The 26,845-nt window shown below is 42.4% G+C and overlaps 1 protein-coding gene across 1 annotated transcript in view; it reads left to right on the top strand.

Moving 5' to 3' along the window:
• The window catches only part of AMPH (amphiphysin), a 222,052-nt gene extending 201,496 nt beyond the window's left edge, over positions 1-20,556 (top strand). The window contains exons 18-21 of the mRNA XM_033088761.1: positions 4,400-4,624; positions 6,418-6,657; positions 8,530-8,631; positions 20,446-20,556. Of these exons, the coding sequence (XP_032944652.1) occupies positions 4,400-4,624; positions 6,418-6,657; positions 8,530-8,631; positions 20,446-20,553 (675 nt within the window). The 3' untranslated portion in view covers positions 20,554-20,556. The remainder of the gene's footprint in view (positions 1-4,399; positions 4,625-6,417; positions 6,658-8,529; positions 8,632-20,445) is intronic.
• The last annotated feature ends 6,289 nt before the right edge of the window (positions 20,557-26,845 follow it).

The following is a 26,845-nucleotide window of genomic DNA, read 5'->3' as shown; positions in this document are numbered from 1 at the left end:
AATCACTCCTCTTACTTGTCTGCGGTCTCAGTGCTGGTTGACCTGCTTTCACAGCACCATCCTCTGGAGGGACTGACTAGTTTCTTTCACCCAATTGTGTTTCCTTGCTTTGCAGGATACGGAGGCCATTGTTGAATTGCATTACTTTTTTTCCACTTCCAGAAAATTTTGCTAACCTGTTAGGTGTTTGAAAGGACTCTGGCGTGAATGCCATAACCCTATTGCTTTCCACCAAGGAGACTGCTGAAACAGAAGATATGAAAGCAGTAAGATCTGTAGGATAAAATTGTAGCTGAGCCCCTTGTAATTTTATTACCCCCGTATTTTGACAGCTAGAATTAAATAATTTAGTTTAATTTAGTCCTTTGTTCACGTTAACTACTGTTCTTCCTCAACTCCTTCTGTTCTCAGAGTATAATTTTGTATTGCTGATGTGCTGTTTCTTTGTCAAGCAGGAGATAACTTCAGGGTCTTGAGAATTTATGAGTTTGTTTCGCAGAAGGAGGGAAGGTCTCCAAGGTCTGATGTAAAAAAGTGTCTCTGTGCCTTAAAGAAACAGGCTTCTCAGTTCTCTGGAGCTTCCACTCCCTTTCCTCTCTTTGAAACTTCTGCTTGATGCAGAACTTCAGAGATGGTCTTTGCACATTAGCAGCCATGGTAGGCTGCTGAATTCCTGAATAAAGCAACCTTTCCTTTCACCCAACACTTGTCTCTTGAGTATTGGTTTTCGAGTGGCAATCAGGCAACAGCCGATTTTTTTTTTTTCTCAGTAACAAACTAACAATGAGAGCCGCTCACCATCTCAAACAGGCTCCCATGTGATTTCTTTGTGCAAACTGGCAATAATAGGGTGCTGTGCCTCGTGGGCCTTATGCACCCAAATCAACACCATGTGCCCAAAGGCAGGGAGAAATTTTTTTAGTTTTCGTTGCATTAGATGTTTTCCACCATGAATGTATTTGGCCAGTACAGTTTTGGCAGAAGATAAGATAATGGTGTATCTCTCAAGATTTGAAGTGAAGAGAAAAATTTAATAACATTGAATATCAAAGGCTTGAAATACTTTCAGTAGTTTCAGTTTTCTGGTGTCTCTGGATAACACTTAAAAAAAAAGAAAAGAAAAGCCAAAAACAAATAGCAGTCATTAATCACTGTGTTTTTTCCCTAGCAGGTGTAACATCTGGGGTAGCAATAAGAGTCTCGAAAATGTTTTCCTTTTCAAATTTACAAATAGCAACAAATTGGAATGCATAAAAATAGTAAGATCATTGGTAATCTTTTCAGTCTTTCCTCGATTTTTATCTAGAGCTAACACCTAATCTGAGCAAATGGATCCCTGTTTTTCATTGTATTTTCATATTGTCCTATTATTGCAGTCAGTAAATATGCAGTGGAAATACTTTGGTAAGAACAGAAAATGGTAGAACAGATTCCAGACATAAAGGGAGAATCTGAGCACCCCTGATTATCAGAGCAATACCAGAGGCAGAAAACAATATGAGGAAATCTAGGCAGTGGACAGTCTTCTCTTTCTGTAATGTTCTTAAGCTCTGTAAAATCAAAGTGTTGATTTTGGCTAGAGAAACAAGAATTCATTACTAATGGACTCAGAGAAGGATAGAGGAATGTTGATTTCTTCACTTCTCCATGTAGGTCAAATTGTTTGCCTCTCTGTAGTCAGTGGAGGTTTCTTTGGCACTCTGACTATCAGCATTGTTAATTTCAATATTTTGGTGATTTTTATTTGCCATCATTCTTATCAACAATTTTCCACGTGCTCTATAGTATGTGTGTGTGTGTGTGTGTGTGTGTGTGTGTGTGTGTGTGTGTGTAAATTGCTCATCTGCGTGTGTGTATGTGTGTGTGTGTGGTGGTGGTGGTGCTGGTAGTGCTGGTGGTGCTGGTGGTGGTGGGTGTGTGTAAACTGCTTACCTGCTATTTGCTCCTGCGAGGTCGGGGCTCAGACAGACAGAGCACTTGGGCGCCACCTGCTGGTACCGGCATCTCAGCAGCCATGCTGTCTGGTCTAAATCAGATCCAGCCAGTGATGCCTGTTTAACTCATTTAGCAGAGGAGTGGTGATAACATGTATATCTTGCAATAGTAAAATCTGATACAATAAAATTGATAGGTATATAGTGCAGTAGAGATATATCAGGGACTCATTATTGAAATTATATTTGTATGGAGAGAGTTTAAAAAATTACTTTTGAGAATACCATCAGCGCTTCACAGAAATGTATTATCTTCTGGAGCTGTATCAGTTCAGTGGAGAGTAAAGTCCAATTACTAGTGATATGTACTTGGAAGGATTTATGTATAATCACTTGGAGGAGTAGCCTCTCAGATCACATAATGGCTGCTTTTTTATCTGTGTGTGTGTATGTGTATATGTACACACATGCAGTGGTATTCACTGCTCTGTTTACTCATACTGTCTGCGTGTATATAGACGCAGTCTGGTTTGAGACCATTGAAACCAGTTCACTCCATGGATGTAATTTTCCAGAGAGATGGATATCATAAATAACTTAGAAATCAACACAACTTGATTTCTACATTTTAGTCCATCAGTCCAGTGTATGCACATTGTCTTTATGTATAGTTTCTGATGTGGGAGAAATTTTCCTATGTTCTTAGGGTCCTGGAGAAAGCTGCTTTACTTCTCTAACAATAAAGCTACAAGCACTTGTTCACTGTTCTGGGCATTAGGATACCCTCCTAGTTTACGTCCTTGCTAATGCTCTCTTGACAACAGCAACAGTAACATCCATAAATAGCTCAGTGATTCTTTAAAACGAGATGCCGTTCTATTAAATTTTTAAATAAACTTTCCTATTGAAATTCCCAGTCATTCACCAAAATGTAAGCCCCCATGTATCTGTTACCCTACCTCAATAATTACCAACCTTTATAATTTACATTAAATAAGTATGTTCCAATTGAGGAAAAAGGATAACTTTTCTGAATCCAGGAACTTTAATGAGAGGGTAGAAAAAAAGAAAGAAATGCTACATCATGGTTAGTGACTATATTTTGAATCATTGCACACTTTGGAGAGCCAGATTCTCATAATAAGAGACTCTCATAAGAAAGGGAAGTGAATTTCTAAGAATATGAATAATTCTTGGCCATATAATAAACAGTACGGCCGTTAACATTATTTTTCATCCCCAAAGTAAAATATTATGATGTAGAAAAATGTATTCTGCAACAGGTTATTTTCAGCTAACCTATGACCTGTAGATTTGAGTAAGAGGAAAGGTTTTTATAGATACCTTGCTACGTGCTATAGGTGTGTGGTTTATATTTTCCAGCTCCCTATCTGATGCCCACTCTGCAGGCACTCTCCCTTTTCCCTGTTCTAGGTTCGACAGTTAATATCTGCAACATTAGGACTTTCTAACTTAGGATAAACTGGGTAAAATTTACTTGGTAAAGGAAAGAAATCTCTGATGCTAATCACATCAGATAGCAAGATCAATTTCTGAAATATATGTCCTGGTATATGAGATCAATCCAGTACTCTCTGTCCAGTCTTTCTGATTTGAACCTCTCAAAGCAGGCCTGCCAAGCTTGCAGTCTTGTTAAAGACTTGGACTCCATAACCAATTCGTTCAAAACTAATACTCTGATTGGACTTTCTTCATTGTATTATTGCAAGTTTTAAATACTACTTGAGGCTCTTCTTTTGACTATGTCCTACTTTAAAAACAAAATTTTCCTCTTTTCTTCTATTTCACTGCTCCCAGTAAAGGACCCAAAATCTGATTTGACTTTTTATTATAATGTACATTTGATAATAAAATGATTTCCTCTTTGTTCTCAAGAAGGCTTATGAGAAACCTCCTTATTTTATTTTTCGTGAATGTAATTTAGCTTCTGGGACCTTCCCCATGAAGATTTTAAAGTTTATACTGAAATGAAATTTTTCTGAATTCTGACTCTGCATGCATAGTGACGAGGCTCTTCTTATGTAGCTTTGTTCCATGACCTAGGTATTGGGGCCCAGCCCCTTCTATTTTGTGCAAAGATGTCCTCTAGGACCTTGCTATCATCTGCTTTCAGGCAACAAAAATAGAAATAGCTTGTGGAGGGGACCACTCACACCTTGAAAGCAATGTCTCAGGAATGGCAGATGTCACTTCCATTCAAATTCCATGTGCTACACCTATCTACGAGGAAAGGTAAGGAATGTAGCAATGTTGGGTGCCCAGGAAGAAGAAAAGTCAGAGTTTTGGTGAACAGCAGACAGACTGCGGTACCTGAATCCTGGGCCTCAGTACATTACAAAGAAAGCTTTACACCTGAAGCACCTCAGTAGAGGCAAGAGAAGTGAAAGGGCTGAGTCTGACTCTGAGGCCTGAGGAGATACGACTGTTTGGTCTCTGGTTTCCAGGTCATACCCGACACGGATGCTGATGTGACTGTGCGGACCTTGGGGTCTGCAGTGGAGGGGGCCCCCGAGGAGGGGGCCCCAGTGGAGGAAGCAGAGACCGAGAAGGCAGCTCTTCCTACTGGAGAAGGAGCAAGTTTAGAGGAGGCCAACATTGATACTGTAGCCACAGAGGTCATAGACGGTGACAGATCTCAACCGGAAGACACAGAAGTAGCAGCACATCAGGTGAGTATCCTGATGAAGTGGAGGTTCTAGGGAGAAGGTGCCTGTTGGGGGGCTCTACTGGGCAACGGCGGTAACGCCTCTGGACTCAGACGAGGTTTGTAGCCGTCTTGTGTCATCCTGCTCCACCAAAAAAAAAAACAAAAATGAGATTCTCAGAAAGAGTGGTGGCAGCATTCTCTCAACGTCAGCGTCGTGGGGTCCCACACAAGCCCCCAGTGTTATGGCAGACTGGGCTTAAGCACAAGTGGAGGGAAAAAAACTATGCATAAAGTGATGGAGCAAAGGAATGAAGCACAGATGGTGAAAAGGATGAGAACAGAGGGAGGAGAAAGGGAATGTGACAGAACAATAGGGTGTTGTGTGGATTAAGTGAGAAAATGGCCATACACTACTTAACCCAGTGCTAGACACATGCTGGAAACCCGATATTAGTAGTTAAATCATATCACCATGCTTACACTTTCGTGGTTGTTATTATTAGATTGCCCCATTCACCCCAATTAGGCTCCTTTCACCAAAAGCCCATCCCTGTTTTTCTTCAGAGGGAAAATGGGTCATCAAATGCACACATGAAGTTGGACTTTGCCTTGTCTTCACATCTTCACAGAAACATTCATTCCAAGGCAACACATCCATCCATCCCGTGATCATGGGAGCCTCAAACTCAGCTGCCAGAGAAGGACAGCTCTTCTAAACCCCACGTTTGGTTCTCTGTGTCCTAGACGGGAACAGTGAAGAGAGGGCGTCATGTTATGCTTTCCATTGTTCTGATTGTTTTACTCATGATAAATTTCCAAAAATTTATCCAGTGTTACTCAAAGTTTGAAAATGAATTATCCCTTTCATCCCACTAGAAAAACAAGCAGGTTGTATTGGTATGTGGAGAAAAAATACATTCTGTTTTTGGTGGCATTTTCTTGTCACAATGCCAGGAGTGCTTTTGTATAGATTGTTGTACTTACTGGAAGCATGTATTATTTTCTCCAAATTGAAGAACGGAAGTGCTTATGTCCACTGCTATCTGAGGGAATATAGAACTTGATCTGAAAAGCAATAAACATCTCCGGACTCCCATTATAGGAGTGAAACTCCCCTCCTTGCTTATCTTTGTTAAAACATGAAAGGCAGGTCTTGATCCTTCGGTTCTGCTCTGTCAGACAAGGGAGTACTTGGAGTGCTTGGTGGAATTCTGGTCCCTTAAACTGTGACTGCAGTGTGGCTGTAATAATAATGAGCAATAATAGGTAGACTATCACAAAACACAGGCCACATTTTTACCAACAGTGTAATTTCACGTTCTTCCCGTGGACTCTGACAGAAAAGCAGTCACAGGAGGTTAAATGTCAGCTTCAAGTGAGTGTTGACATTCAGTGGGACAAGAATGGAGCACTGCAAAGAGGAGAGCGTCCTTGGAACACGAAAGCATTCCCTTTCGAGACCCTCGCCTTCACCCGCCGTGACCCCCCCTCCCTCCCTGCAGTCTCCTATCCCCTCCCCACTTTACACAGAAGCCTCACTCTTATCAAACTGGATGATTGTTCTAGGATCCAGAAATTAATCCCACTAAGATTGTCTGTCTCAGGAGAGATAGAAAGGAGGCCACGTCAGGAGAAAGGTCCTACAAGGCAGAAAGCCCAAGGGCCAGAAGGCCTGAGCCAGGCTTGGGGAATGGCAGGCATTTAGTTGAATGAGGGATGTGGGGAAAGTGGGAGCCAAGGAGGGTGTGATAGGGATGGTGCAGATGTCTTGTCTCCCACACGCGTCCAGCTTCCACCACACTTTTCTTCCTCCAGGAGAAGGTCATCCCTTCAGTTGTCATAGAACCCGCCTCCAACAATGAAGGTGAGGGAGAACACGAAATAACCACAAGTGCAGAGTCCAAGGAGGTGACCGAAGACACAGCTCTTCCAAGCCCCACCAGTGAGATGGCAGAAGTGGCCACTGAGCAGATCACCGAGGACTCCCAGCCGGCGCCCTCTGCTCCATCTGCAAATGAGGACTCTCAGGAAGTGCCTCCCGGCTTTCTCTATAAGGTCTAAACATTTTTAGTTTTTAAAATCTGGTGGCCATTTGTCCTTCCTTTGCTTTGAGGCTCTTTTGTTCGAACCTTTGGTTTTCCGATTTTACTTTTACTATTTGCATCACATCCTCTTTCTCTGTACTGCTTTCCCTTCCATCCCAGCATCTCATTGTAACACGGCAGGATTTCCATGCTACCAGACAAGCGACAACTACAGTGATGTCTTTCCATATTTTAGCAAAAGATAATTAAACGATGTGCCCCTTGCTAGTAAGTAGGTCAACGGCTTCCACCCGGATGCTCTTCCACGCTTTCCACAGAACCCTGCGGGTGCCTCCAGCCTCATCTGCTTTCCGCTGGATTATACATCTCCGAAGGGCAGGGAATACAAACCATCACTGAACTCTGGCACCTTGCTACAATGTGTGACAGAGTAGGGAGCCAATACATATTTTAAAGTAAGTGAATATGTTAGTGGGCTTGTATGAAAAGTAAGGCAAATAAAAGCCCAAATTCATGTGCAGAAGGTTTTGCTGAGAGAGTCCATCAAGTGGCTACTTAGAATCTCCATAAACCAGAGTCCTTATAAAACAACCAGTAAATACCTAAAAACACAGGTTTACACTGAGTGTTAAAGGCAGCTAATCTTCCCTAACAGAATATTGTTGGGAATTTTAAGTTCCATAATTTGATTTTACATTTCAAAATTCAGCTCTTTTTCTTTTAAAAAGTGTTAAGTTTTTCTGCGTGTGTGTGTGTGTGTGTGTGTGTGTGTGTGTGTTCGTGTGTAGGGATGGGATGGAATAGTGACAGTCATTATCTTTTTCTTCTGTCTACTCTTTGAAAAGTAACTGCTACCTCACTACCTCAAATGGGGACAGTGTGGGTATAATGGATTTGAGAATGAATTATGTGGAGAAAAAGATTACACATGCGGCTAGTGAGGGCATGTGTCCTGCTCTGTTTTGTTGTAATTAGAGCACAAGCAGTGGAGGACGCTGTGTACCACTCAGGCCAGGCATGACCGGGCCCCTGGCTCCCCTCACTGGCTGCAGGCACCCCACTCTCTGGGCTTCAGTTTTCTCATCAGAAAAATGAATTTGGGGATAAGATAGTCATTTCATGCTCTGACATTTTACGATTCTACATGCAAAAAACACATTTTAAAAGCTGATTGTTTAATCTCATAGGTGGGGTTGGGGTTGAGGGGAGGGACATGGGGGAAATAAGCCCGGGTGTGACTATAGATAGTTATTCAAGCTGCGGGATGGGAGTTCATTTTACTATGCTTTCTACTTTTTAAAATTTCTTTATAATTAAATTTTTAAATCTTTCTAAGGAAATAAAAGAAACATAACCATGTTTAAAGGTAGGATAGGGAAAGAAGAAAGTTTATTTACAAAGATACAGACACAGGGTTTAATTAAATTGTGATTCCATGATAACATGCAAGTATGGTTTTCCCAATTATTAATTATTTCACAGAAGATCTGGTTAGAGGAACATCCGCTAGGCATTTTTAGTTCAGGTTAAGAAACAATAAGAAAGCATCAGTGATAATAAAATGCAAATATCTGACAAAAATATGATGAATTAAAATTTAATTAATGTACAATATCTCAGCTCAGCAGAAGGTATTGCGTTCCTAAATATACATCTGAATGGCCTCAGGATCATTCTGCAAGAATCAGCTGTTTTTAAATAAACAGAATAGCATTTCCTTATAGTTTTCATAGCCCTCTTCTCCCTTGGGAGGGTGATGCATATCTTCATCTTTTTTATCCAGCTGGAAATGCAGCTGATCCGTCTGCTGGGAAACTTCAATATTACCTGTGTTTTGTTTTGTTTTTCTCACATTAATCAGTTCTTTTACAATCTTTTGCAGGTGGAAGCACTTCACGATTTTGAGGCAGCAAATGCTGATGAACTTACCTTACAAAGAGGTGATGTGGTGCTGGTGGTTCCCTCGGATTCGGAAGCGGACCAGGTAAAGGCTGAGGATGCAATGCACTGCAGACTGCATTTTCTTTGTGCTGAGGATCAGTTGGATACAGTGACATCTTGAAGACGTTTTCGTTTTCTGAGATGCTGCAGGGCAACTCTGAAAAGTGCTTAAGGCTTAGGACCACAGCACATCACCAACTGTTGGTTTTTAGGATACCTCTTTTGGGATGCAATTATATACTTTAAAAAAAAATACAAATAGATGACCATTTCTTTTTATGTATCCGCTCTCTAGGGATGTTGTCTCTGAAACGCCAGTCTTTAGGAAATGCAGACACTATCCATGTGCACTACAAATTCCCCTCAAAAATGGTTGCCTCTGCGAGTTTGGAGACTGACCAGGAAAGAACATGAGGGAACATCAGGGGGTTGGAAATGTTTTATATCTTGATAGGGGTGTGGGTTACACATATGTATGCCTTTGTCAAAACTCACTGAAATCTATGCTTAACAATCTTTGTATTGGACAGTATTTAAATTATACCTCAAGTTTTAAAGAGTCTTAAAAAAATATCACCTATGGAAAACAAAATCACCTTTGAGCATAGTGATCTGACGTTAAGGCCCTGAGAACTATATTTTGCTCTTCTTCATAAGATTTGTGACCCCCTGAAATGGCATGCAAAATGTATAAGTGTACTTATTAACATGTTTTTGTGGAGAGAAGAGCCATAACTTCCAAAACACTCGCAAAGAGATTGATGAGCCCTTCCCCCAAATAGTAAAGTCATTACTTCTAGGTTAAGGCTTACATATCCCATGGTTTTTTTCTTTTGTTTGTTTGTTTGTTTGTTTTTATTAGTTTCAGTGCAGAAGACAAAGTAATAATTAGACGTTTATCATTTATATCCCTCAAACTGTGTGAAACCCCCTACCCCCATCCACTATCCCTCTGACATCCCACACAGCCATTACATTTCCACTGTTTCTATTCCTAATGCTGTACTCCGCTTCTTGTAAGTATATACATACATATATATACATATATATATACACACATATATATATATATATAAAATTATAGTTGGCATTCATTATTGTTCAGCTTCAGGTGTACAGTGCAGTGATCAGGCATCTACATCATCCCTGAGATGGTCTCCCAAATGGGACAAGTGTCCATCGGATACCCTACAAAATCATTACAACATTATTGATTACATTCCCCAAATTAATTTTCCAAACCCCGTGGCCATTTTGTGGTTACCGACTGTTTTCTAATCCCCTCACCTTTCCCTTTACCCCACCCCCCCACCCATCTAGCAACCTTCAGTTTTTCCTCTATGTCTCCAATACTGTTTCGGATTAGTTCATTCACTTATTCTTTTTAGATTCCGCATATAAGTGAGATCATATGGTATTTGTCTTTCTCTGTCTGACTTATTTCACTTAACATAATGTTCTCTAGGTCCATCCATGTTGTTGCAAATGGTGATTTCTTTCTTTTGTATGGCTGTGTAGTACTCCATTGTATAAATGTACCACAGTTTCTTAATCCAGTCATCTACTGATGGGCATTTCAGTTGTTTCCATGTCTTGGCTATTGTGTATACTGCTACAATAAACATAGGAGAGCATAAAGATTTTTGAATTGGAGTTTTGGATTTCTCCGGATAGATACCTGGGAGTAGAATTGCTGGATCATAAGGTAGTTCCATTTTCAGATTTTTGAGATACCTCCATACTGTTTTCCATAGTGGCTGCACCAATCTGCAATCCCACCAACAGTGCACAAGCGTTCCCTTTTCTCCACATCCTTGCCAGCACTTGTTGTTTGTTGATTTATCGATGATAGCCATTTTGACTGGGTTGAGGTGGTATCTCATTGTGGTTTTTATTTGCATTTCTCTGATGGTTAGTGAGGTTGAGCATTTCTTCATATGTCTGTTTGCCATCTGTATGTCCTTTTTAGAAAAATGTCTCTTCATGTCCTCTGCCCATTTTTTAATTGGGTTGTTTGTTTTATTGGAGTTGAGTGAGTTTTTTTATAAATTTGTGATATTAACCCCTTATCAGATATATCATTGGTAAATATCTTTTCCCATTCAGTAGGATCCCTTTTTGTTTTATTGATGGTTTCCTTTGCTGTGAAAAAACTTTTTAGTTTGATGTAATCCCACATGTTTATTTTTTCTCTTACTTCCCTCACACGAGGGGATATATCAGTAAAAATCTTACTCTGAGTAATGTCTGTGAAGTTTCTTCCTATATTTTCTTCTAGGAATTTTATGGTTTCAGATCTTACATTTAAGTCTTTAAGCCATTTAGAATTTATTTTTGTATATGGTGTAAGGAGGTGGTCCAGCTTCATTTTTTTGCATGTGTCTGTCCAGGTTTCTCAGTACCGTTTATTGAATAGACTGTCTTTACCCCATCGTACATTCTTGCTTCCATTGTCGTAGATTAAATGGCCATATAGGCATGGATTTATTTCTGGACTCTCTATTCTGTTCCATTGATCTATGTGTCTGTTTTTATGCCAGTGCCATGCTGTTTTGATTACTGTAGCCTTGTAGTATAATTTGAAGTCAGGTATTGGTATGCCCCCCACTTTGTTCTTATTTCTCAAGATTGCCTTTGCTATTCGGGGTCTTTTATGGTCCCATATAAATTTTAGGATTATATGTTCTATTTCTGTGAAAAACGACGTTGGCAGTTTGATAGGAATTGCATTGAATATGTATATTGCCTTAGGCAGTATGGACATTTTAACTATATTAATTCTTCCTATCCATGAACATGATATGTGTTTCCATCTATTTATATCTTCCTTCATTCCTTTCTTCAGTGTCTTATAATTTTCTGAGTATAGATCTTTTACTTCTTTGGTTAAATTTATTCCCAGGTATTTTATAGTCTTTGGAGCGATTGTAAATGGGATTGTTTTTTTAATTTCTCCTTCTGATGTTTTATTATTGGTATATACAAATGCAACTGATTTCTGAATATTAATTTTGTATCCTGCCACTTTACTAAATTCATCTATCAGCTCTAATAGCTTCTTGGTGGAGTCTTTAGGGTTCTCTATATATAGTATCATATCATCTGCATACAATGATAACTTTACTTCCTCCTTACCAATTTGGATGCCTTTTATTTCTGTTTCTTGTCTGATTGCTGTGGCAAGAACTTCCAGCGCTATGTTGAATAGAAGCGGAGATAGTGGGCAACCTTGCCTTGTTCCTGATCTTAGGGGGAATGGTTTTAGCTTTTCCCCATTGAGTATGATGTTAGCTGTGGGTTTGTCATATATGGCCTTTATTATGTTGAGATAAGATCCCTCTATTCCCACTTTCTTAAGGGTTTTTATCATAAATGGTTGTTGGATTTTATCAAATGCTTTTTCTGCATCTATTGATATGATCATGTGATTTTTATTTTTCATTTTGTTAATGTGGTGTATCACATTAATAGATTTGCGGATGTTGAACCACCCTTGCGTACCAGGGATGAATCCCACTTGATCATGGTGAATGATCTTTTTAATGTATTGCTGAATTCTGTTCGCTAATATTTTGTTGAGGATTTTTGCATCTATGTTCATTAGAGATATCGGCCTGTAGTTTTCTTTTTTTGTGGTGTCTTTGTCTGATTTTGGGATCAGGGTGATAGTGGCTTCGTAAAAAGTGTTTGGGAGTCTTCCCTCCTGGATTTTTTGGAAGAGCTTGAGGAGAATAGGTGATAATTCTTTTTTGAACGCTTTGTAAAATTCACCTGTAAAGCCATCTGGTCCAGGGCTTTTGTTTGTTGGGAGACTGTTGATTACTGATTCAATTTCCGTGGTGGTAATTAGTCTATTCAGGTTTTCTGTTTCTTCTTGAGTTAGCCTTGGAAGGTTGTACGCCTCTAGAAAATTGTCCATTTCTTCCAAATTGTCAAATTTGTTGGCATATAGTTGCTCATAGTAACTTCTTAAAACTCTTTGTATTTCTGCAGTGTCCATTGTCACTTCTCCTCTTTCATTTCTGATTTTATTAATTTGGGTCCTCTCTCTCTTTTTTTTAATGAGTCTGGCTAAAGGTTTGTCGATTTTGTTTATCTTCTCTAAGAACCAACTCTTGGATTCATTGATCTTTTGTATTGTTTTTCTGGTTTCTATTTCATTTATTTCTGCTCTGATCTTTATTATCTCCTTCCTTGTGTTCCCTTTGGGCTTATTTTGCTGTTCTTTTTCCAAATCCCTTAAATGTGAAGATAAACTGTTGATTAGTGGTGTTTCTTGTTTCTTTAGGTAGGCCTGCAAAGCTATGAATTTCCCTCTTAGGACTGCTTTCACGGAGTCCCATAGATTTTGGATCGTCGTGTTTTCATTTTCGTTTATCTCGAGATATCTTTTGATTTCTTCCTTGATCTCCTGCTTGACCCATTCATTATTTAGTAATAAGTTATTCAGCCTCCATGAATTGGTGTGTCTTCCAGTTTTTTTCCTGTAGTTCATTTCTAATTTCATAGCATTGTGATGAGAGAAGACAATTGGTATGATTTCAATTTTCTTAAATTTATCAAGACTTGTTTTGTGGCCTAACATGTGGTCTATCTTGGAAAATGTTCCATGTGCGCTTGAGAAAAAGGTGTATTTTGGAGCATTGGGGTGAAATGTTCTGAAAATATCGATTAAATCCAAGTGGTCCAATGTATCATTTAAGGCTGTTGTTTCCATATTAATTTTCTGCCTGGAAGACCTGTCCCTTGTTGTCAGAGGTGTGTTGAAGTCCCCGACTATAATAGTGTTACTGTTGCTCTCTGCCTTTATGTCAGTCAGTACCTGTTTTATATATTTAGGTGCTCCTATGTTGGGTGCATAGATGTTTACTAGGGTTATGTCCTCTTGTCGGATCGATCCCTTTATTATTATATAGTGCCCATCTTTATCTTTTAGTATGTTCTTCATTTTAAAGTCTATTTTGTCAGATATAAGTATCGCAACTCCAGCTTTTTTCTCGTTTCCATTTGCATGAAATATCTTACTCCAACCCTTCACTTTCAGCCTATGTGTGTCTTTTGTTCTGAGGTGAGTCTCTTGCATACAGCATATACAAGGGTCTTGCTTTCTTATCCAGTCAGCCACCCTATGTCTCTTGATTGGAGCATTTAATCCATTTACATTTAAAGTGATTATTGATAGGTACATAGATATTGCCATTTTTAAATTTGTAGTTGGGTTGTTTTGATCTTTCTTCTATTTACAGAAGTCCTTTTAGTATTTCTTGCAATGCTGGCTTGGTGGTAATAAATTCCTTTAGCTTATTTTTTTCTGGAAAGCTCTTTATCTCTCCATCAACTTTAAATGATAGCCTTGCTGGATAAAGCAATCTAGGTTGTAGGCCTTTGTTTTCCATCACTTTGAGTATCTCCTGCCACTCCCTCCTTCAATGTTTCTGTAGAAAAATCATTTGATAGTCTTATGGGAGTTCCCTTGTATGTAACCCTCCATCTTTCTCTTGCTGCTTTTAGGATTCTTTCTTTGTCTTTAAGCTTTGCCATTTTAACTATAATGTGTCTTGGTGTGGACCTGTTTGGGTTAATCCTGGTTGGAACTCTGCACTTCCTGGACTTGTATGTTGGTTTCCTTCATCAGGTTGGGGAAGTTTTCAGACATTATTACTTCAAATATGTTCTCAATCCCTTGCTCCCTCTCTTCACCTTCTGGTATTCCTATGATGCGCATGTTGTTGCGCTTGATGTTATCCCAGAGGTCTCTTAGGTCATCCTCATTGTTTTTTATTCTTTTTTCTTTCTGTTGTTCCGTTTGGGTGATCTCTGCTACCTTGTCTTCTAAGTCGCTGATTCGATCCTCTGCTTCATCTAGCCTGCTGGTAATTCCTTCAAGTGAGTTCTTAATTTCGGTAATTGTGTTCTTTAGTTCTAACTGGTTTTTCGTTATGATTTCTACATCCTTCTTTATGTCTTCTCTAAGCTCCTTAAACATTCTTATCACCAGTGTTCTGAACTCTGTCTCTGAGAGGTTGGTTACGTCTGCTTCATTTGGTTCCAGTTGTGGAGGCTTCTTCTGTTCTTTTATTTGGGACGTGTATCTTTGTTTCCCCATTCTGGCTGACTGTGTTTATTTTGATATATTAGGTAGATCCCCTAGAGTTCTTAGTTCTTGCTAGGTTATCTTATGTAGTATGTGTCCTTTATATTTGACTCGCACCACGTTGTCCTCCTCTGCGTGTGCTCCAAAGGTGAGTCTTGTGTTGTGTACACTGTCCCGTTCAAGAAGATCTTTAATTGCTTTTTGCTAGTGAGTAGGTGGGGTTAACTCCTGGGCTGACCCGTTGTGAGACTTGGCTCTGCCCCCCGCAGGGCGCTCTGCTGCGTGAGGGTTGACCACCCTAATGTGATTTGGCCTCTATGGGCTCCAGTGCCTGCAGAGAACCCCCTCTAGGTGTGTGACCTGCAGGTCAAACCCAGCTGCACTCTGATTTGGTCTGGAGTTGGCCCCTGGATATGCTGAGTCCCGTGCCTCTCAAGCTGGGCCCCGGCAGGGCAGTTTCAGAACAAAGCAAATCACCAAGCACAACAGCAACGACAACAGCAAATAAAAAAATCAAGTACATTCACATGCAAAAAAAAACAGCCGATAACCCCTGCTCGACACAGGCAAAGATATCAAAGATATAAAGACAAAGCAAAACAAAACAAAGCAAAGCAAAACAAAGCAAAACAAAAAGCAGCGACCGTCTCGGCCTGAGCCCACCAAGCAATGACCAGGTTGTCCTCTGCTGTACCAAAGAGCCCCCTGCTTATTGCGCAGGCAGAGCCGGTCACCTGGTGCCCAGAGAAACTTTGGGACTGCAGACTTAAATGCGTGGGCCTGAGGGGTCTGGATGATAGTTTTTACAAAGTCAGTGCAGTTTCTGCCCTTGTCTGCACGTATGCACACTGAGAGTAGCACCACCAGCCCCTTGTCCAGAACTCCAGAGTCCTAGGGCACTTCTTCAGTGTGTGTGTATGGGTGCGGGCGGGAGATTTCTGATCTGCTGACCGTGCCTCACAAGGTGGGCCCCGGCAGGGCAGTTTCAGAACAAAGCAAATCACCAAGCAACAACAACAACAAAGAAAAATATCAAATACGTTCACATGCAAAACCACCTGATAACCCCCACTCGACAGAGGCAAAGATATCCAAGATATAAAGACAAAGCAAAACAAAACAAAACAAAGCAATACAAAAAGCAGCGACAGTCTCGGCCTAAGCCCACCAAGCAATGTCCAGGTTGTTCTCTGCTGTACCAAAGAGCCCCCTGCTTATTGCGCAGGCAGAGCCGGTCACCTGGTGCCCAGAGAGACTTTGGGACTGCAGACTTAAATGCGTGGGCCTGAGGGGTCTGGATGATAGTTTTTACAATGTCAGTGCAGTTTCTGCCCTTGCCTGCACATATGCACACTGAGAGTGGCACCACCAGATCCGTGTCCAGTACTCTTGAGACTTAAGGCACTTCTTCAGTGTGTGTGTGTGAATGCGGGCGGGAGATTTCTGATCTGCTGAAAGCCCAGAGCTGCGCCTGCCTCACTGCTGATCTCCGGGTGTGTCTCTGCAGCTGCACCCACCCCGCCCTAGGCAAGCCAGGAATGGTGGGGGCTGGGGATGGAGGGGTCTTCACTCTCCCAGCCCAGCCCCGCCTCGCCCTCTTCCCGCAGGCCAGAAAAAGTGGTGGCTGGGGATGGAGGAGTCTCTTCTCTCCTAGCGCAGCCAAAATCACACACACTTCACAGTCTCCCTGGGTCAGGGCTGCCCGTCAGGCTTCCCAAAGCCTGAGCATTACGGCTCCTCTGTAATCTGACACCACTCCTCAGTTCAGGGGCCGGTTTAAGTCTCTGGAAGGGCGGAGTAGGATTGGAAGAGCGGGGCGGGGGAGGGGCCCAGGTATGGAGGCTATGTTCTTTGCGCTAGGGCCCTCTGGCCTCCCTCCCGGCGGGAGAAATCAGCCGTGGGACGCAGGGAAAGAGCCCACCCCCGGCCTCTGTGCTCTCCGCTCCGCCCTGGGATCCCCTGCGTGCCCAGCACAGCGGGGCTCCACCGCGGTTTCCAGTTCAAGTCTCTGGACGGGCGGGGTAGGATTGGAAGAGCGGGGCGGGGTAGGGGCCCAGGTATGGAGACTGTGTTCCTTGTCTGCGCTACGGCCCTCTAGCTGGCCTCCCGGCGGGAGAAATCAGCCGTGGGATGCAGGGAAAGAGCCCACCTCCTGGTCCCCGCGCTCTCCGCTCCGCCCTGGGATCCCGTGCGTGCCCGGCACAGCGGTTTTCGGTTTTCACTCCTGCCAGCTGAGGCTCCGTTGGGGGCTGGGCTCTCCCGCCGCTGCCGGCCGGGCGTTTTCACTCCGCTCCTATTTTTCTTTCCCCTGCTCGCCCAATTAGCGCACCTTCAAGTACTTCTTAGCTTCAAGTAATCCACGAATCTCCCCGCTATTCTGTGTGATGAGCGAAAAGTTCTTTGATGGGTTATAGGTCCCGTTTGCAACAAGATCCGGAGGAGAACTCAGAAAGTGCGCCCTGCTGCCGCCATTCCTATGAAGTCACTCGAGAACGCACTTCTGATGAAAGAGGTCATGGCAGCCACTAATGAGCAGAACTGCTGAAAACATTGCAAAAATTCTTTGAATTGTTTGTCAAAACGATGGTCTGACTGTGATAAGCATAGCAGACCTAGTAAACATACGTAGAGAAACAGGAAAATCTTATCTAAAAATCTTTGCATGAGAAAGGTGTGCTCAAAAATGGTCCCGAAGGAGTTCTTGCATCAGGACAATGCACCAGCTCACACAGCACCGTCTGTGAGGGAGTTTTTAGCCACTAAACAAATAACTGTATTAGAACAACCTCCCTACTCACCTGATCTGGCCCCCAATGACTTCTTTCTTTACCAAAAGATAAAGCAAAGAATGAAAGCAAGACATTTTGATGACATTCAGGACATCAAGGATAATACGACGACAGCTCTGATGGCCATTCCAGAAAAAGAGTTCCAAAGTTTCTTTGAAGGGTGGAGCAGGCACTGGCGTCAGTGCATAGCTTCCCAAGGGGAGTATTTTGAAGGTGACCATAGTGATATTCAGCAATGAGGTATGTAGCACTTTTTCTAGGGTTAGTCACAAACTTAATTGTCAGACCTCATACAACGTAGATTCTGGATTCAGTTTTCTATCTCTGAAGACTATTCCTTCTAGTAAGCATTCAAACTGCTGGATAATCACCTTGGATTCACAGAAATTTGTTTTATACTTTGTGAGAGTGGGCCTGTTTCAACTTTGCCTTACTCTTAGGATAAATTCTTAGCCCTGGGACATTGTCTCTACATCTAAGACATGGCTTATCTGGGATTATAATAGAAATCCTGAAGCATTTATCAAATTTCCCAACTTGGTGGGACTTGAACTCTAAACTGCCTCCCATCCACTGGCAGTGCTTGAATCTCTACTCATCTTTTCTGGCTGGGCTTCCTGCTATTGCTTTCCTCAGGCTCCTTGGGGTCCCTCTTCTGCATCGCAGCTTGAGGGCAGCTCAGGATTTCGGGGAAACTTCTCTGCATATTTGGGGACCTTCTCTGTAGCTCTCTCCTTTTCAAGACATCCCCCATAAAAATACAGCCCCAGGCTCTGTCCTCTGAATGTCCTGTGTCACACAGACTGAGAAGACTCCACCAGGGGAAGGCTATACCACCAGCAGAGTCTCTCCCAGTGCAGCGACCTACTTTCTGGAGTTACATATTCTCCAGTTTCTGCCTGCTTCTGGTCATTCTCAGTGTCTTCAAATAGTTGTTATATACAGAGGGGCCCAAAAAATGTATACACATTTAAGAAAGGAAAAAACTATATTAAAATTGTAATACTCAACATATACTGATCACAAAAGATGAATACAAGTCATGTTTGACTTCTGCAATTACAAGAGGTGCTCAAAGTGGTTACCATCAGCATCCAGACACTTCTGATTATGGGGAACTACTACTACTTGAGCAACATTGACCAAAGTGTCCACTTGTATTCATTTTTTTGGCACACCCTGTATGTGCAACACCATTATTTGTTTCTTCTTCTTATTATTATTATTCTGTAACAACTAGTCATTTCTATAGTCATTTTTCTATATAAATAATTTATATACATATTTCTACATATAATATGCATATCTGTACATACATGTAGAACTATATGGTCATTCTGGTGTTTATAATTGTTCTGTGCAGAAGCATTTATCTGATACAAGTGATTTTGCTACTACAAAACTGGAAATCCTTATTCTACCACATATTTTAAACAATTAAAATTTAATTTTTTCTATTTGCCTCAGCTAAAGATTGATATTGGCTAATATTCTTCACTTTACTATATAAATTGTATTTCAGAATAATTGTGTTGTAATATATCTTGATTATGGGTTTATGCTAGTCCTTTACTTTTTCCTTCATCTAAATAGTTTTAAAATGCATGATCTACTTGGCGCCATAAGATTTTTCACTGATTGTAAATAGAGTCAAATATAAAATATGGACACTTGTGGGGAAATGTGGCCTTTTGTATGCTTACTAGAGGTTTAGAAAATATTTAGTTACCACCTTTTCTTTAAGTATAACTTTGTCCTTCAGATATATAACATAATATTGAAGAGGACGCTTTTCCCCACCAACCAGGATATTATCAGTTATTTTATTGAGTTATCTTCTTCTCAGTGTTTTTTCCTGCCTTCAAAAATTGGCCTGTCTCAATGCTTATATTTCTTGTCTACATAGCTGCATCAATTTATAGCCTCAGATTGTATCAAAAGGGAATATATTCCGCTTCTTTATTTAATTTTTGATACCTCGTTTTATCTGAGGCACTTGGTCTTATTGGGAAGTGGTTCAGATTAAACCTGTCCATCCCTCATCTTAAGTGGGATCTCTTTCGCGTGTTGGTTAACATAACAGAGATAGTCATTTCCCCCTAGTGTTGCTTCGCGGGGTCTGTATGTTTCATATTGGTCCTTTAACTCAGCTTTTCCCATCTAGACCCTGTTTATCTTCCTAGGCCAAGGTCAGAGCGCAGCCTCCATTTCTCAGTTTGCGTATCATCCCCCGGGCTGTATGACCACACATGGACGGGCTTTTAACCTTTCTTTGACTAAACATCTGCATTTCTTTGATGGCACTTCTACAAGATAGACACGTGTTTATGAGGAATAATTTACAAAGAATATGCGAAAGTTTCCAACACGAATGTCATGACAGCAAAGTGCTTTATATTTATAGGAACTTAAAAAGTTAGATATTATAAGAGCAGCAACAAACACAACAGTAACATCAGGTGCTCCATATCTAGCTGTTATTACTTGATAAGCCGTGTATATGGTGGTTTGTTTGGGTTACGTGATGTGAGCTTGGGGAAAGAGTTCTTTCTTATCAGCAGGTGGTTCAGGACGAAATACGAGAATGCCCATGACCTTGTCAGCACTCTGCTGTCACCCAGGGTCCCCTGGCCTTTTATTCACTGTGACCGAGTACAGGAAATATCCCTGTGTGTGACATGCTTTCACGTGGTGTTCCTCTCTTTGAACTGGCTGCAATTCTAATCCCTTTCTCTTTCTTAAGAACTCGTGTCATAATGTAGTTAGCATCAATTAGCACTATTTTATACAAAATTATAATATTAATATTAATCTTTAGTCCACCTTCCCATTGACCTCAGCACAGCAGTTTCCATGTAATGTAACAACATCCTGTTACAGAACCACAACACTAATTCAACAGATTATGCACTAATTGTCCACAGTGCAGATTTTTCCAGTAGTTGGACCTTGAAAACCTGTCTTTGTTTTGCAGGATGCAGGCTGGCTGGTAGGAGTGAAGGAATCAGACTGGCTCCAGTACAGAGACCTGGCCACTTACAAAGGTCTCTTTCCAGAGAACTTCACCCGGCGTCTGGACTAGGATCAAAAGTGTTGTAGAAAGAGCCTGCTTATTGGGTTTTTAAAACTTCATGAAAACCTGAAGAGTTCATTTTTGCTATTACACTCTTAATGATTTGCGGACTGATGCCAGACAAAACTTGGAAAGCTGTATCAATGGAGCATGTGTGCAAAAGAGTGTAAGAAAAAACAAGTAAATTAAGAAGAAAGTCCTCACCAGTTCCCATGTTATTGAGAACAGGTTTGTTTGTGCTTTTTTCAAGCTGTGGAGACTCTTGTACTTGATCCCCCACCCATCAGTTCTAAAGTAGCTTTCTCCAGACCAGAACCTTAATTTCTCTGCACCAAGTGTGTGATCTTGAGTGGCTGCCCTGCAGAAGACATGATGAATTATCTTGTAGTACGAGATTATCTTATTCCCCAGTGCCGGTGTGAGCACGTGCTCTCTCTCTCTTTCAAGTTTACCATGTTTAAAACTAAACTGATGCAGAAGTTTCAGTGTTCTTTTCCAACACACCTCTCTCTATATATATTTATGGACACACAGACACACACCTAGTTCCCATCATTCCTGGGTCTATGTGTATGCACAAAATGACATATACATAGTTGCTTTCTTTCCTTTCCATTGTAGCTCTTTGCCTCTCAAGTGTCATTGATACATGCATTGCTCTTATTCTGTCTGGCATTACAGTTGCAGTTTTGCCTCAGAGCAAAACCAGCCATCTCATTGCCAAAACAGTTGACAGTATCTGTGTTCGTAATGTGCATTTTTCAGGGTGCAATGACAAGTAGCATGTCAGGGCTGCTGCCCCTTTGGAGAAAGTAGCCTGACTGTTTAGCTGTCCAGCTGTTGTGGCTGGAGGCAGGCTAGTGGGGATGAGCAGCTACCTTTGTATCTTCTGCCTTTTGGAGACTGGCTGGATGATGGGGCACATAAACCCACCCCAAAAGAACACTTGAAAAAAGCTCCCCTATATTTCCTCCTGATGATATTTATGCAAGTCATCTTCACAGATTGTTCTACAATAAGACCGGTGATATATGCTGTATCCACAGATCATCTGTAATGATGTTTCCAGTGCTGTGTCATTCCTAATAAACCTTTGTTCAGCTCTGCCAGCAATGACCCCAGTTCCTTTTGATGAGTCATTTGTTTGGGAAAGCTGGTCTCAGTCACATGCACCACTTGTAGCAGTTTAGGTGGCGTTGTTATTTGTGCAGAAATCTGCTTGTTGGTCTGGGCTGTGCGGCACAGCCCCTCCCTGCCCGCTGCCTGTGCATCCAGTCATTGCTGGTCGCTCGGTCATGGTCATCCCCGCTGCCCGGCCATCACTACAGCACAAATAACAGCTGCCACGAAGGCCCCGCAGAGGTGCCCGCTGTGGCCCCCAGTCTGTGTGTCACAGAAAATGTGCCGACCTCCATAATCAGCAATTTCTTCTCACACCAGCCTCATTTTTTCGTCACTTTTCTTTCTGGCATATTTATGTTGGTAGGCACATAAAAGGGAAAAACAGATCAGATGGAATAGAAAAGACAATTCACTGGATGATTGTTTATGGATCATTGTTTATTCTTACAACAAAAACATTTCATTGGATTTAGACTCTTTTTTGCCAATATAATTCCACACTCAATGGAAGCTACTCAAAAATGTGCATTATTAGACTTTAGTTCTGGTATGTATTTCTCATTCATGGTTTGAATTCTCCTGGTGGATAACTGACTTCCAAGAAGCTACAATCGACCCAAGATTTTCCCAGGAGCTAATTGGCAGGGAACCTGGATCATCATGAATGCTGCCCAGTGCCTGAAAATAAGACTCACTGCCCAGCGGCATAAGTGTTATTCAGCAAGCAATGTGCAGCGTTGTAAGGTTTGTAGTAGAAACCCATTCCTGACGTGGAGAGTGCGCGTGAGACATTGAAAGCTAAGACTGAAAAACAGTAATTCTTACAATAAAATGCCCCTGACGTTCCCCAAAGATGATGGCCGCATCTCCTAGAGCCCTGCCTCTGACGTTCCTCTCCCGTCCTCCCCACAGCAGCTCAGAGGGTACCGCTGGGCGGGACACAGCTCGTTAGTAAGTTCAGCCCAATCCCTAGATGAATGAATAAGTTCTTCCAAAATGACATGTTTGTAATTAGCTATTTTGTCCTGGCATATAGACTTTGAAACACATTTTAACATCAAATAAAAGTAATTCGAATATTTGTTTCCGGAACTTTCAAGATCCTTAGGTTTTCCAAAGCAGTGCAAGTTAAGAGGATGAGAGGTAGAGGAGGGTAGTGGTCGTCTCCAGAAATGTCTGCAGATATGGAGGAAATCCCTTTCAGTGGACCTTCTAAGGGACGTGTGAGTGGTTGCAAGGACTTCCTGTGGTTACTAGTTTGGAAGTTCCTTCCACTTCCCTTTCTCAATTAGTCTAATTCAAGTTCTCGGGCCACCAAGCCACCATAGACACATCACCAGTCATATATCAGCGAGTTTGTAACTATGCTTTATTCCAAAGGACCTTAATCCAGGAGACCTACCCATTTCTCCACTTCATATTTTAAGAGTTCTCTTACAAGCCCAGTGGCACTCGGACCTTCACATAATTTAAAAAATCTTCAAAGAATCAGGTAAAAGAGCCTGTGGATTTTATGAAACACACACGGTTGTGGCGTTCCTACCAATACCACATATAGACATGCATTTAAACCTGTGTGATGTGTATACTTACAAAGCAGAGGCCTCTGGCAATTTGAATGTTGAACACGATCTCCGCATAGTTAGGGCCCTGGGATGGGAAATTCCCCGGGCACCAGGCAGCCACACCACTTCCACCGAGGTCTGCTCTTCCTGACGAAGGTGTGACAGCTTTCGAGTGAGCCAGACACCACACCCATCTGTCTTGGTTTCCTGAGAGAGTGCAGGTTCAGAAATCCAGCGCTACAGCCATAAAGGAGGCTGTCAGCACAATTCTGCATGACCCCTCAGCCTGTTCTGATGGCCCACTGGAGAAAGGGCCTTTGGGAACTGCAAAAGTTACGATAAATCAATGAATTTAAAGATGACTGGAGCTCAGTACTTGATTGCACACAAATCGCATGGCCGAACACCTCGAAGTCTTAGAAATGGACTAATTTGTCTTGCTAGGACTCCACTACTCATTTCCAAGGCTCTCAAGCTGCCTTCTGGTTTTACTTGAAGCCCAACGAAAAACCTTACAAACATTCTGTGCCACACCTTGGGGATGAGCGGATCGCACAGTTTCCCGTCCTGGTAGGGTAGCTCCTGTGTTCCCAGCATGAGGCGGCCTGCTAGGGCTCAGGTCAATGAATCGGACAATCGGTAGCTGCATGGAAAGAGGATGAGCAGGATTCTCTCAGCCGACTTGAGGACTGAGCCCATGTGCTCAAGCCATCCCGACCCTGCCCGTCACACACCTGCCGTCACACAGCACCAGGCTGAGTGAAGCCTGGCTGCTCACCGCCCGCGCTCCTAGGGCACACACCAGCAGTGCGGTAAGGTGCTCCTCAAGGCCACATACAACCATGCTGAATAAGCTTCATAGTCCACGGAATAGTTCGCGACTCATTAGCTCTCCTTGTTAAAAACGGCAGCACGCGTGGACGTTTTCAGTTTCAAAGGTAGTCAAGACACCGCCCTTAAATCTATGCAAACAGAGAGGAAGGCCAGGTACCTTGAAGTTCTTTCAAAGGATATCTAAACTTTCACCTTGGTGTCCCAAAGCCCAGGAATTCCCCGTCTCCTACGACCTCAGGTCCCACACTCCGGCTGTCTCACGCCTCGGCTGGGCCAGTCGTGTGCTCATTCCGTCCCCTGCGCCCCGCACGGCGTGTGGGCACTTGGCTCCGGACGGACGCTTCCTGCGGATCTGAATGCACAGGACGCCCCGTCGGTGCGTGAGTGCTTTGTCCAGACCACAGGCCATGTGGCTGCCGCCCTGGTATCCATCATTATGATCATTAAACGCCGTCTTTGTCCTGCTGTCCAAACACCTACCAGTGACCAGCAAAGAATTTATGAGGCATTTGGTGATGCCATCAAACTTCTCCAAACTCTAATAAGATTCCAAGATATTCGTTTTCCTTGTTTTCCTACCTCTGACTGTTCCTTCAATGTTACCTTTACTGATTTTCCTCGCTTCTAGTGGGTGCCGGATTGGGTCATGAAACGGGACAGTGTCCATCCTGGGTTTGTATTGTCGTGTCCAGAGAACGTTTCCTGGGAGTGTGCGATTACTGCGCCAAGTCCGCGTGCTCAGTTACTCGTTAACCATCTGTCAAGCTGTTGCTAAGCGTCCGTTACTGTGCACTGGAGCGACACTGGCTAAGACGTCGCAGTCATGGGACTTTCCTCAAAACCTTGCTGCGCACCAGAGGGTCCCCCCTTCTTCACAACCCTGGGCCTGAGACATGGGAGCCGGCTCTGCTTCGTTCTCCAGTTTACAAACACCTGCCTTGGTCTCCTCCCTCACTATGTAGTGAGACCTTGCACTTTAATCCCTGCTACCTGATCTAGGAGTGGTCCTCGTCCTGCCAAGACAAAATTTTTGATTCTTCTTGTCTCTGATCTACCAACTTCCCTTTATCCCAGCTTGGCTGCACTCCCCAAGCATTTTACCTCCACTGACCTCAAAATGTTACCACCCCTGTTTGTCTCCGCCACCTCTCTCTCTCTCTCTCTCTCTCTCTCTCTCTCTCTCTCTCTCTCTCTCTCTCTCTCTCTCTCTCTCTCTCTCTCTCTCTCTCACACACACACACACACACACACACACACACGAATGATGAATATCTGTTGTACGTAATATCAAATCCCCACGCTGCTGCTTGGCTTTCAAAACCCTCCACGACTTTACAAATACTTGTTATCTTCGGCTTCCTTCAGACTTGTCTCCTCGCTGTCCCATCCTGCCCTCCCACCGCACCTCTCACTCTGCTCACCCCTTACAACCTCCCTCTCCTGGAACGCCCACCCCTCACTGTTTGCCTTCAGCTCGCGCTTCCCTCAAGGCACAGCTCAGGTCCCACCTCCCCAACAAGGACCTGCCCACCAGTTCACTCCTCTGCACTCACCTATTCAGCTCCCCTAATGCGTTTAGTGTAAGAATGATGTCATTTAGCCCTTCGTTCCCCCACTAACTGGTAAATCCTCTGTCAACCTTCCCGGTATCTGGGATGCACACAAGGGACCTTAGATATAAGTCACCGAGCAAAGGAACAGGACACTGTGAGATCAGTTAGTTCAGAGAAGTCCAGAAATTCTAACCCGAGCATCAGCATGGACTGAAATCTGAAATTAAATATACGAAGAAAATGCAGAATGCTCTTGTGACGTTAAAGAAGGAAAAGTTTTCTTACACAGAACTCCAAATATATGGCCAAAACTTTTTGACTACAAAACTTTTTACTTTACACAAAATGAGGCGCATGATAGATTTGCTGAGGATAACAGCTGAAACTCACAAAGGATAATTATCTGGAAGATGTAAGACACACATTCAAGTCAACAGGAAACTAATAATAATTACTAAAACCGTAATATAATTTTAATAATTTAATTGTTTATAATTTTTATATTTATAACATTAATAAATTACTGTTAATAGTAAATATAACGTTAACTAATCTTTGTTGCTTGTCCGTTACTTGCCAGACACTCTCCTAAATGTTTTACATTAATTAATTCATTTAATCTCATAAACCTGTGAGGTAGTTCCTGTTTTCACTTTTTGCAGATACAGGAGCGAAGACACAGTGATATGAGGAAACTGACATTCACACAGCCAAAATTGGCAGGCCAGAGTAACCCAGGCAGCCTGACTCACATGTGCTTTAATGCTCTGCTTTCCGACCTCCTTTTGGCTGCACCTGAAGGACATGAAAAGGCAAGTCTCTGGAGATACTTCAGTGGATACCAAGGATGAAAAGAGACCCTCAACATCCTAATAATCAGATCAGCGCCAATAATCACATAACACAATGAGGTTCTGCTTGGTAGCCACCAGGTTGCTAAAAATTAAAATGTGGGACAGCACAGCCCGGGAAGTATTCAGCAAAAACATATGTGTATTCCCTGTGTCCGGAAAGCCGGGGATTGCATTCCCAGGGAAATGCTTACTCTGGGCATGAAGAGAGCCTCTGAGGTGTCTGTGACAGCACTGCCAGTGACAGCCAGGAGCGGGCACAGCTGGGGATGGATGAGTACAACACAGAGGCTGCAGCCTGTGGAGTGGTGAGCAGGAGAGAGGAGTGAACTCGCTGTACAGGGAGCACAGACAGAACGGCAAGCCACCCGTGTAG

This window comes from Rhinolophus ferrumequinum, chromosome 20 (genome assembly GCF_004115265.2).
Source record: "Rhinolophus ferrumequinum isolate MPI-CBG mRhiFer1 chromosome 20, mRhiFer1_v1.p, whole genome shotgun sequence".
NCBI lineage: Eukaryota > Metazoa > Chordata > Mammalia > Chiroptera > Rhinolophidae > Rhinolophus > Rhinolophus ferrumequinum.
The sequence above is the reverse complement of the archived record's forward strand: the minus strand, read 5'-3'. Positions and strand labels throughout refer to the sequence as shown.